Raw genomic sequence first — 19,572 nt, forward strand, 5'->3', positions numbered from 1 at the left:
GCTTTGAAGTCGATGAAAAGATGGTGGAACTGATGGCCACATTTCAATAGTTTTTCCATCACTTGCCGCGGAAAGAAAATCTGACCTGTTGCCGATTTGGCTGGAGTGAAGCCTCTTTGGTATGGGTCAATGATGTTCTGGGTACCGCTGCCATCTGGTTTTGGGACGACGTCCGACTTCGTGTTCTTGCCGAAGGCCGAGGGAACAGGTTTGTTCGGATCCGGTGTTTAGGGATAATGTTTTTTAGTGCTTGCCTGACGCGACGATGCTGGACTTTTGGCGCCGGCTTGATGCTCTGGAGGACGCTGTTTCGAGCACGGAGGGACGAATCCTGGTAGGCGGTGATTTTAATGCCAGGCCCCTTGAATGGGGCATGCCTCAATCAGATTCCAGAGTGAAACGGATTCTGGAAATGGCGGCCAGAACCGGCCTCATAGTTTTAAACACCGGATCCACGCAACGTTTTGGCGCCCAGGCTGTGAAGGTAGCATTCCTCACATCACTTTTGCGTCGGAATCTCTGACAATCATCGGTGGACTGGTGGCGCGTCCAGGAGGACTTTTCGGCAAGTGATTACTAGTGCGTTGCATTCGAAGTGGTTGACGCTACTTGCCGGCGGGGATTTGGCTATAAGCTTGTCACCTGGAAAATCGGGGCTCTGCGGAGGCCCTGCATACTAAGTACCGACTAGTTGGATCGCATTGTGCGGGCATTGTTCCACAGACATTCTATACGGGTTGAAGTCAATAGCGCGGAAAGCGGTGAGGATTGCCCCCTTTTCACAATGAGAGAACTAGAACAAGCGGTTCTCACTGTGAAAAACAAGAAGGTGCCAGGTCCTGATGGGATCCCCAGCTGTTCCGGCAATGGCCAGAATTGCTCCTTGAGACATTCAACGCTTGTTTGAAGGAGAAAAGTGGCCAGACACGCGCTGATCAACAAAGGTAAAGGAGACCCGGAGCTCTCGTCTACAGACTGACCGATGTGTACGCTTCACACGGCCGGGAAAGTGCTCGAGAAGTTCATCAGAAGTAGATTCGCTGAAGCGATCCGCGCTGCCGGGGACTTTTCCAGGCAGTTCGGGTTCAGAACAGGGAGATCCACAGTAGATACTGTTATGGAGGTCGTAGATGTGGTTCATCGAGCCGAGGCACACAGCTGCCGATCTTGACGGATAGTGCTCCTCACAACGCTTGATGTCAAAAATGCCTTCAATTCCGTAAGGTGGACAGATATGCTAGGCACATTAGAAAACTCATTTCACGTGCTAAGCTATCTCTTGCGGATATTGAGGGATTATCTTAAAGACTTCATACCTGCTCTATGAGACGCTAAAGGGCCAAAGGAGGATGGAAATCACGTCCCATATCGATCGGCGAGTAGATCATAGAGTCAAAACCGGCGGTTAAATGCCTTGGTTTAATGCTCCACTCGAAGATGAGCTTCTTCGAGTAAATCAAAGCAGAAGCGGACAGGGCTGTAGCTGGAGTCGCGGCCTTGAGTCTTCTAATGTCGAATGTTAGGGGCCCTATATCTACTAGGAGACGTCTCCTTATGGGGGCAACGCAGTCGGTTCTGCTTTATGGCACGGAGGTATGGGTTGATGCCCTTGACAAGGAGGTGCATCGTAAACGACTTGCTCAAGTGCAGAGGCGGGGAGCTTTGCGCGTAGCGTCTGCTTATCGCATCGTCTCCGAACCGGCCGTGATGGTGATCGTGGGAGTGATCCCTGTTGCCTTCCTTGCCAAGGAGCGCAAAGCTATCTGCCGCCGTAAGGGCGAGTACTTAAGAGAGGTGCCCGTGAAGACGTCAACGCATCCTTACCGAGTGGCAACTTTTTTGGCAAAACGGGCCAAGGGACAGATCGACAATTTAGAGCCGTGGTTGAACCGAACGCACAGTGAGATTGATTACTTCCTTACCCAACTCCTAAGCGGGCATGGAAGTTTTTAGTCTTATCTGCACAGGATTGAGAAGGCGCGATCTCCTGATTGTGTATTTTACAATGGAGTAGTGGACAACGCTCTCTTGCGAGGGGTGGGACGGTTTTCGTCAGCAGCTTTATGCAGACACAGATCTCTCTCCAGACAACATTGTCAGAGAGATGCTGAAGAGCGCTGGGTTTTCTTATTGCGAAGAAGATTGAACTCGACCGGTGGAGGGATAGGTCGGTAAGGGTTCCCTGAACTGGCAACTCCCTTCTTCCCCTCCCCACCCGTTGGTGAAAGGAATTCCCTGACTTGGAGGCTCCCAAAGTCGGGAGAGCATTATTATTGGTATCCTTATGTAAGCTATGGGAGCCAACGTAACACCTAAATACAGCCCTTTGGCTGTCATCTCCAAGTATGATTTTGATATCATACCTAGAACAGGTTTCGTGGATTTGTTTCACTCCCTCGTAGAGGGTACCTTTCTGCGAAGTCTCTTCTGTAGGGTCGTTTATCGTACACGTATTTCCAATTTACTTCGTATAGTAAAGTAAAGTATACATATCATCATCACCATCATCATCAGCAACGGCGGAACAACCGGTATCCGGTCTAGGCCTGCCTTAATAAGGCCCTCCAGACATCCCGGTTTTGCGCAGAGGCCTCTGGCGTCCTGGCCTACGCCATCGCTCCATCTTAGGCAGGGTCTGCCTCGTCTTCTTTTTCTACCATAGATATTGCCCTTATAGACTTTCCGGGTGGGATCATCCTCATCCATACGGATTAAGTGACCCGCCCACCGTAACCTATTGAGCCGGATTTTACCCACAACTTGACGGTCATGGTATTGCTCATAGATTTCGTCATTGTGTAGGCTACGGAATTGTTCCTCCTCATGTAGGGGGCCAAAAATTCTTCGGAGGATTCTTCTCTCGAACGCGGCCAAGAGTTCGCAATTTTTCTTGCTAAGAACCCAAGTTCCCGAGGAATACATGAGGACTGGCAAGATCTTAGTCTTGTACAGTAAAAGCTTTGACTCTATGGTGAGACGTTTCGAGCGAAACGGCCTTTGTAAGCTGAAATAGGCTCTGTTGACTGACAACAACCGTGCGCGGATTTCATCATCGTAGCTGTTATCGGTTGTGATTTTCGATCCTAGATAGGACGGTCTCAAAGTTGTATTCTTCTATCTTTATTCTTCCCGTTTGACCAGTGCGGTTTGATGTTGTTGGTCGGTAGGTTTTCGGTGCAGACACTGCCACCATATATTTTGTCTAGCCTTCATTGCCTGCTCGATCTGGATGAAGGCAGTTTGTACGTCTCGGGTGGTTCTTCCCATGTTGTCGATATTTTCAGCATAGGCCGGTAGTTGGGTGGATTTAAAGAGGATCGTACCTCTTGCATTTACCTCAGCATCACGGATCACTTTTTCGAGGGCCAGATTAAAGAGTACGCATGATAGGACATCCCCTTGTCGTAGACCGCTGTTGATGTCGAATGGTCTTGAGAGTGGTCCTGCTGTTTTTATCTGGCCTCGCACATTGGTCAGGGTCAGTCTGGTCAGTCTTATTAATTTCGTCGGGATACCGAACTCTCTCATGGCCGTGTACAGTTTTACCCTGGATATTCTATCATTGGCGACTTTAAAGTCGATAAATATCATAGATGGTGCAACTGTCGTCCATATTCCACCAGTTTTTCCATCGCTTGCCGCAGAGAGAAAATCTGATCTGTTGCTGATTTGCCTGGAGTGAAGCCTCTTTGGTATGGGCCAATGATGTTCTGGTCGTATGGGGCTATGCGGCCTAGCAAGATAACGGAGAATATCTTATAGATGGTACTCAGCAACATAATACCTCTATAATTGCTGCACTGTGTGATATCTCCCTATTGTTGTATGAGATAGATAATGCCTCTTTGCCAGTCGTCAGGCATTGATTCGCTGTCCCATACCTTGAGCACAAGTTGATGAACCACTTGGTGTAACTGGTCGCCTCCATATTTAACCAATTCGGCTGTAATTCCATCGGCTCCTGGCGACTTATGATTTTTTATCCGATGAATTGCACGGACTGTTTCTCCTAAACTTGGTGGTGGCAATATTTGTCCGTTGTCTTCAGTTGGCGGGACCTCCAACTCGCCGATATTCTGATTGTTCAGTAACTCATCAAAGTACTCAACCCATCGCTCTAATATGCCCATTCTGTCGGAAATCAGGTTTCCCTCTTTGTCTCGGCGGGATGAGCATCGAGGTGTATAAGGCTTCATCCTGCTGATTGCTCCCTGTACTTTTCTAGTTCACAGACTTGTTGGTTTTCCCAGGCTTCCTTTTTCCGTCTGTGAAGCCGCTTCTCCGCTCGACGGAGTTCGTGATAAGTCTCTGCGTGTGCTCGCGTTCTTTGAGAACATAACATTACTCGGTATGCAGCATTCTTCCGTTCCGTTGCTAGCTTACGTTCATCGTCAAATCAGCCGTTCCGACTCCTTTTGCGGCTGGGGCCAAGTAAGTATACATATGTACATATAAAGTACGTATATTGAATACCGCTTGTACAATGTAAAAAAATATATCTATCTGAATTAGCCACTACCCCAAACCTTCATTTACGTATGCATATAAATACATAAATATGTCTGCTTGAGTAATTGATATTGATATAAATGATTAAAAAACTTAAACGAAATATTTCCTTGCGACCTGCTTTTGTTGTGGTATTGACGAATTGGTATGTTATAATGACTTCATACGCATTTTAGAATGCATGAAATTCACATAAAATGCCAACGTTTCACCTTTTATAACTTTGTTAATATTAGTTGGATTTTCTTCAAACTGTGCATTATATTCTTCATTACACGCATGCCATTTTGTACTTCTGGGATGAACATAAGGGGGGTGACGGGCAAATTTCTAAAATGTGGAAATATAGTATTATTAACCTTATTTGTGCAGATATCGCCACCGGATATATTTTGAGGCCTAGATTTCGTAGGGATGCACCACTGCGATTTTTTTCAGATTTTTCGGTTGGATAGGTTCTGAGAACGAGACCTGTTACACTTTTTGGGGGTCATATTTTGAGCCCTCACTGCCCTATGTTTCACCCAATATCAAACATTGAACCAGTTTCGAAAAGTACTAATTGGGACCTTTCATTTGATACCCCACATGGTTACATTCTGTGAAAAAAAAATGTGCACCCTCCATTCACATGTATGGGGAGCCCCCCCTTAAACTTAACATAAGATGGCGCCACTTACTGCATGTAAAGGGAACACCAGATTACATACTCTCACCAATTTTCGTGACAATCGGTTTAGCCGTTTCCGAATAAATCGAGTGTGACAGACAGACAGACACCGTCTCGATTCTAATAAAGTTTTTGTTTCACACAAAGTCTTAAAAATCAGAGCTTGTACTTCAAGAGATACTTAAACATTAGGAGAGCGGGCGAGAGCGGAATATGACCGGTTTACAGCTTCTATTTCTAGAAACCTTAAAAATCTGCAATTGCGAACTTCTACTTCAAGAGCTGCCGGAAAATCTCGTGATGTACGGATTGCAAAATTTCGAGCATGGGCTATTTTGAGAGCTACTGCAACACCCGCAAACTAAACACACGACAGGAAACTGAACGCCCCCGGCAGACTCAACCAAGAATTAGAATCAATCTCAAGAAAAGAACATTTAATTGCCATAAAGAGCACGATTAAAAAAGTTTCAAGACGTCCTCATTGGTTCAATGGGAGAGCCCACATTGGCGGCCGGGGGCTTCAGTTGAGCTGAAAACATCATCCATATACTAGCACGCCGCAACATCATTGTTCAACTCTGGACGTTGAAGGACTTGAGACTAGAATTTGAGACATTTTTGTGTGTGAGCGTTTATCAAAAAGATTTACCAGCGATAAAGGCGCCCATAAAATTCTTCTTTACAGCCTAAACATGAATAAAATCCTCCGATTCCGGCCTCCTGAATAGACGAAACTGACAATACTTCATCTCCTTCAGGCATACTTGACAAGCCGAACTGAACGTGAATGGCGGACCTTACATTATCGTCACAATCACAACCTGGAGTGATTAGCACCGCGTCACTTGTGTATACTAAACCTGGAGCAGCATTCATATCATTGGATGCGAAGCCTATCCAACACCTCTGCTGCAATTAAGAGGTACGGAGCTCGAGTTGAGCCCATAAGGTCCTCTAGCCATGGCATGGGTACATCCACCACCACTATGGAATTCCCATAAGGGGGTTAGCCGCAAATAACCGGGTCAAGACCACATTCTCCCTCCCCTGAAATAAGATGCGGTGAAGCTTCGGGGCGAGAGCCGGTTTGACCGCGTTTCTCGAGTACGTGGAAAAATGCAAGGACAAGTGTATTCCCAGATCGGTTCACTTCTTCCAGTATGTACCTGAATCCGCAGTTTTTGCAAATGTACACAGGCCGAACAACGTCTGCCGGGTCCGTCTAGTGACTTAGAAAAAGTTCTCAACTTATTATTGCCTAACATTTATTGGGTGTTTCCTTCGTCGAGGTTCGATTCCTAATTCCGCTTGCCGGATTGTTTCTTACTATTCTCAGAGTCATCGAGAATGGGGATTAGATCACATTCGAATATGTACATTATTATGTATACATGCAACAATATGGAAAACTTCTTCAGCCTAATATCAACACTTTAGGCTTGCAGGTAGCTGCTACATCATTGGCCGATACCAAAGAGGCTTCACTCCAGGCAAATCAGCAACAGATCAGATTTTCTCTCTGCGGCAAGCGATGGAAAAACTGTTGGAATATGGACAACAGTTGCACCATCTGTTCATCGACTTTAAAGCCGCCAATGATAGAATATCCAGGGTAAAACTGTACACGGCCATGGGAGAATTTGGTATCCCTACAAAATTAATAAGACTGACTAGGCTGACCCTGACCAATGTGCGAGGCCAGATAAAAGCAGCAAGATCACTCTCAAGACCATTCGACATCAACAACGGTCTACGACAAGGGGATGCCCTATCATGCGTCCTCTTTAACCTGGCCCTCGAGAAATTGATCCGAGATGCCGAGGTAAATGCAAGAGGTACGATCCTCTTCAAGTCCACCCAACTACTGGCCTATGCTGACGATATCGACATCATGGGAAGAACCACCCGAGATGTACAAGCTGCCTTCACCCAGATCGAGCAGGCGGCGCGAGATCTTGGGCTGCACATCAATGAAGGCAAGACAAAATATATGGTGGCAACGTCAGCACCGAAGACGAATCAATCAACAACATCAAACCGCACTGGTCAAACACAAACACGAAGAAGAATAAAGATAGGAGAATACAACTTTGAGATCGTTGACAATTTCTCCTATTTAGGGTCGAAAATCACAACCGATAACAACTACTATGATGAAATCCGCGCACGGTTGTTGTCAGCCAACAGAGCCTATTTCAGCTTACAAAGACTGTTCCGCTCGAAACGTCTCACCATAGAGTCAAAGCTTTTACTGTACAAGACTAAGATCTTGCCAGTCCTCATGTATTCCTCGGAAACTTGGGTTCTTAGCAAGAAAAATTGCGAACTCTTGGCCGCGTTCGAGAGAAGAATCCTCCGAAGAATTTTTGCACCCCTACATGAGGATGGACGATTCCGTAGCCTACACAATGACGAAATCTATGAGCGATACCATGACCGTCCGGTTGTGGATAAAATCCGGTTCAATAGGTTATGGTGGGCGGGTCACTTAATCCGTATGGATGAGGATGATCCCACCCGAAAAGTCTATAAGGGCAATATCTATGGTAGAAAAAGAAGACAAGGCAGACCCTGCCTAAGATGGAGCGATGCCGTGGACCAGGACGCCAGACAGCTTTTAGGGATATCGAATTGGTGGACCTCGGCACAAAACCGGGATGTCTGGAGTTCCTTATTAAGGCAGGCCTAGATCGGATACCGGTTGTTGCGCCGTTGATGATGATGATGAGGTAGCTGCTACAGTAGCCGTTTTGTTATGCATCGCGGCGTTGAAGTTGATGTCAAATCTTCCGCTCACTAGATTTTCAAATTCAAAAAGAAAATATTTCATCATATTTTTAAATTATTATTTAGGCCTCACAGCAATGAGCAAAATATCTTACAGCGCCGTGATTATTCAATCCTTCCCTTCCACATAATACAGACTTTCTGGCGATTCAAAAGGCATTACAGATTTATCTGGTATTCTTTACCCACTGAGATGCACTTTTGAGAAGATTTCTGTCGACATTGGTTGTACGAACTGACAGTACTTGACAATCGATTGTAGTCCTTGGTCTGATGCAGGCATGGCGACAGACCAACAGGCTATGCTGAGGTTCACACTTCCGCCGCAGCTCACATCTTTTTGCCAAAAGTACCCCAAGTTCATTTGGTCATCGAGGTCTGTAATCGGGGAATTTATCTATGTACCTATAATAACCCGTCACCAGCAAGTGTGGTACTCGAAGATACAGTATTTGTCGCTGCTCAGGAGCCTTGCGTAGTGGTGATTTATTCTTTGCCCCATGTTACCCTTGGTGTAAAAAGTTTGTTTCCAGTAAACAAATAGAAGGAGAGTGTCGGAGCTATCTTTTTGCGTTAAGAAGCGGATTGGCGCTTGCTGTGGGACGAAATTTGCGCTGTTCAAATATAAATATCTGATACTTTAATATTTCTATTATTATCATTTCTCATTGAGAGCAAATGCTCCCGTGACGCTTTATGCGGCGCGGCCGTAAGGTAATATTGGATTTTCATGCTAGAAATTGAGATTAGACTGGGCGAGATCGACGCGGCGGTTAAAAATAAAAACTTTATTCTTGGCGACACTAAAAAATTTTTTTAGTTTCCGAATTATTTGGTCGACTCGCCATTTACTTTCGCCAAAACTAGTTTCAAACGTTTCGTTTTGTTTAACCATGAATTTTAGATAAAAAGTGAACCTCTATTTGTTTTTTATTATTTGTAATTAAGTGTTTAAAGCCCGAAAATATTTGTAAAACGTTAGAACGGAATTGATTCGAAAATTAAAATACAAAAAGTGCTAAAAATGCGGCGCTTCTCGTTTTGGGCCTTAGTGGCACTGGTGCTCCTTTCCATTTGTTGGCACGGTAGGTGTTCATATGCAGGAACTACGAGCGTGTCTCGGTCAATCCTAACGTTATGAGTGTTAAGTGATTCATGGACATTTCAAATTATATAATAAAAATTATGCAATGCGAATTTGTAGGGTTACGTGTAATATTTAATTTTAGAAATTAGAGAATTTGTGATTTACGCAGGTGAAACTATGAAGTGCATAGGCCAAGCTTGCACCGATTCCTCCAAATATGGACTGAGTACAATGAACGTTTTGTCCTTGATGGCTCTAAAAACTTCTGGCATTTTGCTCTAGAAATTTGAATATCAGGCATATTGTCATATGTGGGTATGATTTTGAAGAAATTGAAGAAACCTGAAACGGAACCAAGAGTGCAATGTTAGAAGTTCTAGATTTCCTGCATGACCTCAAACAGCTTAACTAAACGCGCTGCCTCCATCATAAACATGAATTTGAATTGAAAACCACAGTTATTAGGTTTAGAACCGAGATCAATGTGTTGTGAAAATTTTTGGAGTACATTTTGCAAATTTGTCAAGTTTGGGCACGTATCCAAATCAATATTACAATATGTACAATGGCGCTCCCAAGAACTAGAATGAAATATTAATAAACATTTATTAAAATGAATATATTTTTTGAGTTTGCAATAATTGAAAACCACATTTTTTGCATGTAATTTTAGATCGACAAGCGTTTGCAGAAGAAGGTCCTACGGAATCTGAATGCCGACCGTACATTGAAAAAGCCTTGCACGAGTTAAAAGCTCCCGAATTAGGTGAGTTTGAAATTTGTAAAATTATATGGGAATGATTGTTAAAGTCAAAGAAAGTAAATCAAAATTAGGACAAGAAGAGAGCTGGGGCTATTATGGTTTTAAGTTATAAAGATTATTAAATATTTCTATTAGGCATATACACAGGAAATGCCGGCCGATTGAGCAGGAATTGTACACTATGTGGTCTTTCGATTACATTGCTGCTCCAACTTTTTTTTTATTATCATATTTGTATGAAACAGAGGAATTAGCTATATGAATGCAAATATAAATGGTTTGCTTTCCCATCATCTTTGAACACAAATACCAAGGAGTTTGACTAATAAAAGTTACTGGAAATGCCGCGTATATATCACGTACATATGCATCAAGGGTCGATTCTTGCCTATTTTCTTTCTGGCAACGCCTTTCCCTTTTAACTTTCAATAAATTGATTGCTGATGATAACTTGTGTATAAAATAACCTTCGGATCGAAAGGTTTTCACATAATTATACCATCAAAAATGCGCCTCTAACAACTTTTCCATATAAGCCATATTACTGCTGATCGAGTGCAACATCTTGGTCTTCTTTACTCAGAGGCTACCATCGTTGGCCCTAACCACGTTGAACTTAAGGCACCATGTAAGTTTTAGCTCACGTAATCTAAGGTGGTGAAATTTGCTGTCAAAACTTATTAGCCAGTAGTCGCAACCATGTTCCATCTAAGACACCGCACACGTTTTTACTGCAAAATTATTTCTTCCGCCAAACAACACAAGATGAGAAAACAATATGAAATATTAAAACAACATAATAACAATAAATATCTGTCATCCGGGGAAAAAATCAAAACAGACGACTACTTAAAGTTAATATGATTCAAGCGGTACTTTCCCCATTTAGCCCAGTAAACCTTAAGGCGTTAGTTAGTCCTCCTCTTTGTAGTGGCGATAGGGCAGGGCGAAAAACGCCACGGTAGCGTTCTTAAGCATCAATAGCCCTTACAATAATGGACTTATGACACCTGCTAAGTAATCGCTCATTTGTCCTAAGATGGTTAAATTTTCTGTCAAAACTTAACAGGCAGCAGAGCTAACTAAACGAAATTAGGTTGTAGGTTAAGTTTTCACTAATGTACATAGATGTCTTTGTTTTGTTGTGAAATTATTGTTGTTACCAAACTCTTCTTGAGAGCGCTTTTAATTAAACTCAAGAAATTAAATCTATTTTTATTCATTCTACCTGTATTTTAAAAAATCCACAAGACCACAATCATTCATTTTTAAAAATGTCGCTCAAAAATAACCATTAGTGCTCCTTTCACGGTTTAAGTTATGGACCTTACACCATTTCTGCCATTTTCCAGTTTCTCCACTTCACCTTCACACAATGTCTAAATATTCCATGATTAATAACGTGCAATACATGATGATTGACGATCAACATGACCACAGTTTCCTTAAGACTCTACCATCTTCATCCGGAAGTTTAAGTTTGAGCCGAAGACAAAGCACTGAGCGCAAGTCGAATTAAGTTGAATAAACATAGTTCATTCGGTACATTCACATACGGTGGAAGAAACTGAGACGACGTAAGTCTATCATGGTTAGGGATTTTCGCCTAAATGTGCTCAGGTTCTGCTACTTTCTCTGATATCATTTGGCAGATAGATGTAGCGCTGATAGCTTGAATTGGTTCAAAAGCTAGCACTTATGGGCGTTGATATCTGCTTGCAGTATTTCCGCCGCCCGCCTGCCATGGCTCTTCGGGCGGTGAACTATTTAATAAAACAGAAGCCTTTGATATTCAGGCTGCGTTGGTGTCGGATTTTGACGAAACACGCCACAGATTTCTTCTTCTATCCCGAGTGTCTATTGGAAAACTCTATGTAAACTCTATGTTCGTGCAGCAGGGATGGGGCACTTTACTTCATGAAATGGTAATGACAATACCACATTGGCTACGTGGGTTACAGAAGTCGTGGAGTTTATAACCGTATTAGTCCTGTTCTATGCTGTAGCTGTAACATCACACCACTGAGTTTTCTCAAGGTGCATCTCTTCCGAAGGGCTCGTATAAGTTTCCCCCACCTAATGGTGAATTTACCAACGCTGATACGAACTTGCATGGCTCGAACTATGTAGTTTGAGTGAATAACTCTTGCTCATTTTTCGGCACCCTGCCTTGTTGAATACGGTAGATGTGCCGACATTTTCTTGCCTATTCCGACGCTTACACTTGACAACAAATAACAATGCTCTATAAATTAGCTAAAAAGTTATCTAAATAAAACATAACATCAGAAAGTTTAATGCGACAAGTGTTATTATCAACAGCGAAAATGGTATGATGTGGTGGAGTGGTAATAGAAGTAGGTGTGCCATTCGAAATGCCTTAGGAATCAAAGGGAAATACTTTGGGAACGATTTATTTCTGAAAACTGATTGCTTTAAATCTTAATTATGCCTATGCATGGCGTATTGCCGTCATTATGCTTATTATATTCTGCGCGATTGTAAATGAGTTTTTTCCAAGAAACGATTGCTAGGTTAATATATTCTCGTGAATGTTGTTGCTGTCAAAGCGCATCTTCAGATCTCTCCATACCAATCCAAACCCAAGCACTGAGGAAGGCGATAAGTAGCCGCTGAAATATGCATATTTGCAAATTAATAAAAAAAATTTAGTAAAGTTGAAGGAAACTATTTTGATATTTTTATTTACATTAACACAACTTTTCTCAACCCCTCAAAACACAAGGTTTTGAATCTCCCGATACGTTTACAATGCTAACTTTGGAGAGCTTCTAGGAATATATTGTTTCCAGTTAACGCCTCCCTTCCCTCTATATTGGGTAAATCTGAGTCTAGTACTGCCTCACTGTTACCATTTGGGCTGTTAGCAGTTCCCTGATCATGAGCACGTGCTTAGAAGAAGTCAGCATTAGTTGATTTGAGTTTATTTTTGGGAGAACTCATTACAGTGGAAGAAGTTTTCTACTTCATTTTAATTTGCTTGGTAGCCAGTATCGCTGTCATTCTCCGCAAACTGGGGAAAGCGATCATACTGTATATCTATGATACCCATCTAGAAACGCTGTAAGTCGGTGTGAATAATGTTTCTCACCTGTGATGATTTCAACAATTACAGGTGACCAGCAGTCAAAGTATTTTTAAGGAAGAGTAAATTCCTAATATTTTTCTCACCAGAAATGCGGTGCCGTAATTTAGAGGTATCAAACTTATTCATTGTGATCGAGGATCTGTAGGCCATTTCAGGCCTTGGCCTGTAGGATCCTCCAACCATCTCCATCCATGATCGTGTTCTCCAATTTTGAAATCTCAGCAGTGGTGTGTTGTCTTCGCAAAGAGAATCGGGCCAGAGCTTACGAATAATCTTTTAGGTATCCGGGTGTCATCCATAAATTACGTGGCCAGCCCATTGTAATTTGAAGTAGATTATTTTAGAGACTTTAAGGTCATCAAATATTTGATATCACCCATGTCCGCATTTGATTCACAATTGGCCGTTCTTTCGTTTAGCTGCTATTATTATCCTCAGGACCCTCCCCTCGAAAGTAGTGATCAGTTTTTCGGAAGTATGTGTTAGATTCCATGTTTCATATCCGTAGCATAAGCACAGGTGTTATTATTGCTTTGTACATATACTCATAGCCTAGTTCCCTGTGTATACAGCTGACTTTTAAAATCGGCAGGGCCGAGTAGAAGACTCAGTTTGCGAACTGAATTCATTAGCTTGATTTCCATCCTTCGTCAGTTGAACACCTAAGTATATAAACATTTTTACATTTTCCAAGTTGTTAATCGTTATACTTTCTCTGGTGCACGTAGTTTTTCTCATTTATGTCATAATTTTCATTTTGTTTTTGTTAATTCATAGTCCATCTTCGTCGTGATGTTTATATTGTTCGCATATGCGACGATTTTACAGGACATATATAGCAGTTCCTTTTGTGTCCACAGACTACTTTTGTATAACCTGGCCGAGTGTCAGATGGAATAGTCGGGGTACCAACCCATCCTGCTTTAATCCGACTTGTGCCTCAAACGCATCTCTCAGACAATTATTGATTTTGCCATTCGTTGTTGTGGGGAGCACAGTTAGATACTAGACAGCTACCTCACTCTCCCTTGCCCCTCAAGGGGGGAAATCAGTGCGAGTACACACGATTTCAAATTGTTTTGTCCTTGAGCATGAGCGAGATGTACCGAAAACCCGATCAGCTGTGTTTGACATACCGCCCGGACTTGCCAATGTATTGGTGAGATTGGCAAGTTTTTGCTTATGCATAAGTGAATACGTGAAACAACTTTTTGCTATATGGGTGAGCATGCCGTAGTACCAGAATAGCAGAAGCTCACCGATCTCTCTCTTACCAATACGATTTGAAGAATATTATGCCTTTTCCTTGTTTAGCGTTTCTGATGTGTACAGATAAGCTTCTGCAAGCACATTCGCAAGTGGGGTCATTTTTGTAAGGGTACTGCCTATAGTAGATCTACTGTGGTGGGGAGGAGGGTTTGAGGCAACGTACTCTGTACTATCCTCAGTAAAACAAAAATAAAATGCTGAGATCAGGGAAAGAGATAAATAGAGTATAGTTGGAGTTATTCTACTATGCTAAATCCTACCTGATCTCTCTTGGTGACAGGCCACGCGACAGGTCGACCAAGAAAATGCATAGAATGTCGTTACAAACATGATGATCGGATTAAGTCACAGGCCTAGGGCGTCCACCTCAGTCGACGCGGCAGGACGGGCCCCGATCCTGCCGAGAAATGGGCAAGGGTTCTTGACGCATGGGCGGCGTCAGGACGTAAGCAATTTAGTCCGCACACAACGAACAAAACAAATACGTGTCTGCACGCGAAATGTTGGTACCCTGACTGGAAAGACGGAGGAACTCGCAAGAGCCCTTCGGAAAAGGCGCATTGACATCTGTGCTCTGCAAGAAACCCAATAGTCTGGTGCCAAAAGCTGCAACATTGAACGCGAACGCGGTAAAAATGGCTACAAACTTCTCTATTTTGGGAACCCACACACTCAATACGGTGTTGGCATTGGCAACTCAGAGGGTTTCCGTGATGCCATTAAAGAAGTCGAACGATTTGATGATCGGCTGATGAAGCTCACCATTATATCAGCTGATCGCACTATTCACTTCTTCACCGCGTACGCACCATAGACAGGCCGACCTGATGCCGAGAAAGATGCTTTCTAGCAACTTCTCGATGAAAAGACTTGTCACGTGCTTGCTGACGATTACATAATCATTGCCGGCGACCTTAATGGTCATGTGGGTGAAAAGGCAGACGGTAACAGGTGCCATGGGGGAAAGGGATTCGGAGCGCGCAATGAAGGTGGCGAGCGTATAATCGATTTTGAGGACACCCATGACCTTGTACTTATGAATACATGGTTCATCAAACGGTTGTCTCATCTTGCCACATTTTATAGTGGGAACAATAAAACGCAAATCGACTATATTCTCATAAGACGCCAACATTTTACCACTGTCACTGATTGCAAAGTCGTTCCCTATGAGACCATTGCACCTCAACATCGGCCGTTGATTGCTGTCCTGCGAATTAAGCCACCGATAAAACGGCGTGAAGAACGCACTGGCCCGCCGCGCATTAAATGGTGGCGATTTGGTGAGAAGAAAGAAGAAACGGTCTCATTCATACGATTGCCAACCATTACGAATGTGGAAGAATCATGGAACCAAATGAAAGACACGATCCACAAAGCGGCCTCTGCAACCCTCGGGGTCACCAAGCCGGGTAAGGGGTACATCAACCGAGATACTTGGCTTTGGAATGATGATGTTGAAATGAAGGTCCGTGAAAAGAAACGCCTCTACCACAAATTTCTCGACGATAAAACGCCTGCTAATTGGCAAATTTATAAGAATGCTAACCGGGAAGCAAAGAAAGCGGTCGCTGTCACCCGAGCGAACCATTTCAAAAATCTTTACGATAAACTGGACACTCGGGATGGCGAGAGAGATCTGTATCGACTTGCTAAAAGCCGTGATGAACGCACACAGGATATCGAACACTTCTGTTGTGTTAATGACAAGAACGGTAGTTTGCTTACCAACCGTCGAGCCGCAACGGATAGATGGCGAGAATACTTCGAGCAGATTTCAACTGAAGAATTTGCTCATCCTCCACTTCCACAATCATTGCCGACATTTGGAGCAGTTCCACTAGTCAGCGCAACTGAAGTCGAGGAGGCAATAAAGCAAATGAAATCGGGGAAAGCAACAGGACCTGACGACATCGCATCTGAGCTCTGGAAAGCGAAGAGCTGGGACCCAACACTGTGGCTCAGTGAATTCTTTAACCGGGTTATTCAGGAAGGAAGAACACCATCTGACTGGCAAGAAAGTACCATTGTTCCAATATGGAAAAAGAAAGGTAGCCCAGCAGAATGTTCAAATTACCGTCCGCTCCGGTTACTTTCCCATACCATGAAGATTTTTGAACGCATTCTTGACAACCGTATTCGCGAAATCGTTGAAATAACCGTGAATCAAGCCGGATTTGTCAAGAACTGCGGAACTACTGACGCAATACACGCTGCGCGGTTACTCATGGAGAAACACCGGGGGAAGCATCGCCCTCTTTACATTGCCTTTCTGGATCTAGAGAAAGCGTTTGACCGTGTACCACACGAACTCATCTGGTATGCTTTACGGCAACACTTCGTGCCAGAAGAACTCGTGCGCTGGGTTCAATTGCTCTACCACGATCCCAAAAGTAAAGTTCGAAGTATGGCGGGTGTATCAAAACCGCTTCATGTCTCTGTTGGAGTTCATCAAGGAAGTGCCCTCTCACCACTCCTCTTTGTCCTTGTTATGGACACCGTCACACGGGATATCCAACGTCCAGCGCCCTACACACTGCTTTATGCAGCGGATGTTTTCCTAGTATCTAATAGCAAAAATGATTTCGAGCAATTTGTCCAAAAATGGACAACCTCATGCCTCATGCAACACGGTCTCAGATTGAATTTAAACAAAACTGAATTTTTGACGACAGATCCCCATGAAACAGGCACAATCACTGTCAGCGGCAGTGATCTGCCCAGAACTGAGCGATTTAAATACCTCGGGTCAACGCTATCAGCCAATGGAGAGCTGCGTTATGAAATTGCTTCACGCATTAACGCAACCTGGATGAAGTGACGTTCCACAACTGGTGTCCTTTGTGATCGACGTATCAACGAACGTCTCAAATCTAAAATTTACCGCAATGTCGTCCGTCCAGTCGCTCTCTATGGTTCTGAGTGTTGGCCGACCATAAAAGACAATGAACGGCGTCTTGCGGTAATGGAGACGAAGATGCTACGTTGGACTAGTGGCGTCACATGTTTAGATCACATCCGAAATGAGGATAACCTCAATCGTTATGGGGTTGCACCGATCGTGGAAAAGTTGCGAGAGAGGCGTCTTCGATGGTATGGTCACGCAATTCGTGCAAACGAGAATTCACTTGCCAAGATTGGTCTGAACATCGAAGTCGATGGTAAACGACCAAAAGGCAGACCAAAGCAACGGTGGCTTGATACGCTGGATGGGGATTTGAAAGCCTCGAGATTGCAACCAGATCAGGCATTCGATAGAGCCAAATAGCGAAGTCGATCACGACGAGCCGACCCCGCTTGTGAACGGGACAAAGGCTGAAGAAAAAGAAGAAATACATCTAGGTCAATACTGTCATATGTCTGTTCGTTGGAGAGAAACAAATTATGACTAGCTAAATCTTTCAGACCAATTTGTCTAACATCCTTGAGTTCAAACTTTCTTGAGTATTTTGAAAGACAGTATTGTATTCCATTGAACACTACCTAGATCAAAGAGTTACCGAAAAGATTAAGTTGTTATCAATGAAAATCGTCTTTTTTCGCCTGAAAAATAGTTGTTGTTTCAATCTCCGTTCATTCATAACATGTTATTCACTCGCCAAAATAAACCCACGTGCCGCCTCCTTGATTCATTTCACATCATTGAAATCATCTGTTTGCGAGAATTTCAATCTGATTTTTAAAATTGCAAAAGATCTAAAGTACACAAACACATAGATGTATTTAAAGTGTCGTTACTTTCAAATAAGTAAAAATCGAAGGTGGTTTTGATAGAAATACGGTAGGCTTTTTGTAGAAATTGTTTCGGGAATTGGATGAACTACTGGGAGAAGTGTAATGTATGTAGTCGCCCCGAGCCCGGAGTTTTCTAGGGGGCCTTAATAGAAATTTCAATGAAAAAAAGTGATAATAGGTGACCTGTAAAATGTTCGCCCCAGATTTGTATAGTTTTTGCCCCGACCCCGCTTTTCACATAATTTTCACCCCGGGCACGGATTTCCTTTCAACGGGCCTAAGCATAGCACGTCAACTACGTTTACACACTTGTCGGTTTGCTGCAATGTATTTCAGCTCCCCTATCTATCTATCTACTGCCACTTAACACCTTGCCATTCAAATGCCCAGGAGCATCTAGTTCCTATGCCAACAAAGTCCTTCGTTCGAAATTGTCTCAGGCCAGAATAATCCGATGATTCAACCTAGACAAGTGTTGATGGAGGCTGGCAGTTCCGAGTAAAACTGGTGGACACTTTCCATGTGCTGCACTCGTATAACCACAAAGACAGAATATTAGCACTTGATGCCGGTGGCTGAGATACCAACATTTTAAGATTTTGGACAATATAACAAAAGCGGATTTTGCGCTCTTAATACGCCGACAAACATCGATTCGGTGTTTCCATCGGCACAAAAACGCATGAAGAGCGTCGCTGAAAAAAAAGTATCGGTAACAGAACACAATTCTGCTGAACTCTGCTTTGGAATTCAGAGCCCTCTGAGATTTTCCTTTGCTATGAACTATGAAATTTAGTGTATGTAGTCTTATGATATGTATATTTTTTGATACACACCAACTTTTTATTATTTGTCCACTTCTTACGTCCTGCTGACACCAGAAAAAAGTACATTGGCAAAAGAAACGATTTTCATTGTGGAAACGTTCGGCATCATTGCAAAACTTTGGACATCATTAAGATAAATTATTAAATCAATTTCGGCAGCGATGAGCTAATGCTGTGGGCTATCTTGGGTAGATGGGCATGATCATTTAGCGCTCCAATCGTCAAAATTGTCCGGATAGCTAAGCGGTTAGGGGGCAAAGCTGTCGTATGGAAGGTCGCGGTTCAAATCTCGCTGGGGGCAGAGGAATTTGTTATCGTGATTGGATGTCGGACACCAGTCGACTCAGCTGCGAATGAGTACCTGAGTCAAATCAGGGTAATAATCTCGGGCGAGCGCAATGCTGACCACATTGCCTCCCACAGTGTACTGTGGTGTACCGTTACGGTCTTGAATGAAGTGCTCTAACACACTTCAAGGCCCTGATCCAATATGGATTGTTGCGCCAACGATTATTATTATTATTATTAAATCAATAGATTTCAACAGTTTAAATGTAACCGGCTTAAAAAATGTGCTTTTCTTCAAATTGTAGTAAAATGGTGTAATTGACATTATGGGCAGAAAAACTGATATCCTAGCAGAGAAAAAAGGAGCCATTCTTACTTTCATTCGTGGTAAATGGCATAACGACTGAGAAATTACCCGCTTAGAAGTGATAAGTGTGAGTACAGTTTCCACATATGCGAAAAATATCCATGGAGGAAAGAAGAACCAACCAAGTCCGCGATCGAACTGTATGAGCAAACGCAAAA

General features: G+C 43.2%; 1 protein-coding gene across 1 annotated transcript in view; it reads left to right on the forward strand.

The window, feature by feature from the left end:
- The first annotated feature begins 8,709 nt into the window (after window positions 1-8,709).
- The window catches only part of LOC119651531, a 36,462-nt gene continuing 25,599 nt past the window's right edge, over window positions 8,710-19,572 (forward strand). The window contains exons 1-2 of the mRNA XM_038055162.1: window positions 8,710-9,054; window positions 9,730-9,822. Coding sequence (XP_037911090.1) covers window positions 8,994-9,054; window positions 9,730-9,822 — 154 coding nt within the window. The 5' untranslated portion in view covers window positions 8,710-8,993. The remainder of the gene's footprint in view (window positions 9,055-9,729; window positions 9,823-19,572) is intronic.

The sequence above is a fragment of the Hermetia illucens genome, chromosome 3 (assembly GCF_905115235.1).
Source record: "Hermetia illucens chromosome 3, iHerIll2.2.curated.20191125, whole genome shotgun sequence".
NCBI lineage: Eukaryota > Metazoa > Arthropoda > Insecta > Diptera > Stratiomyidae > Hermetia > Hermetia illucens.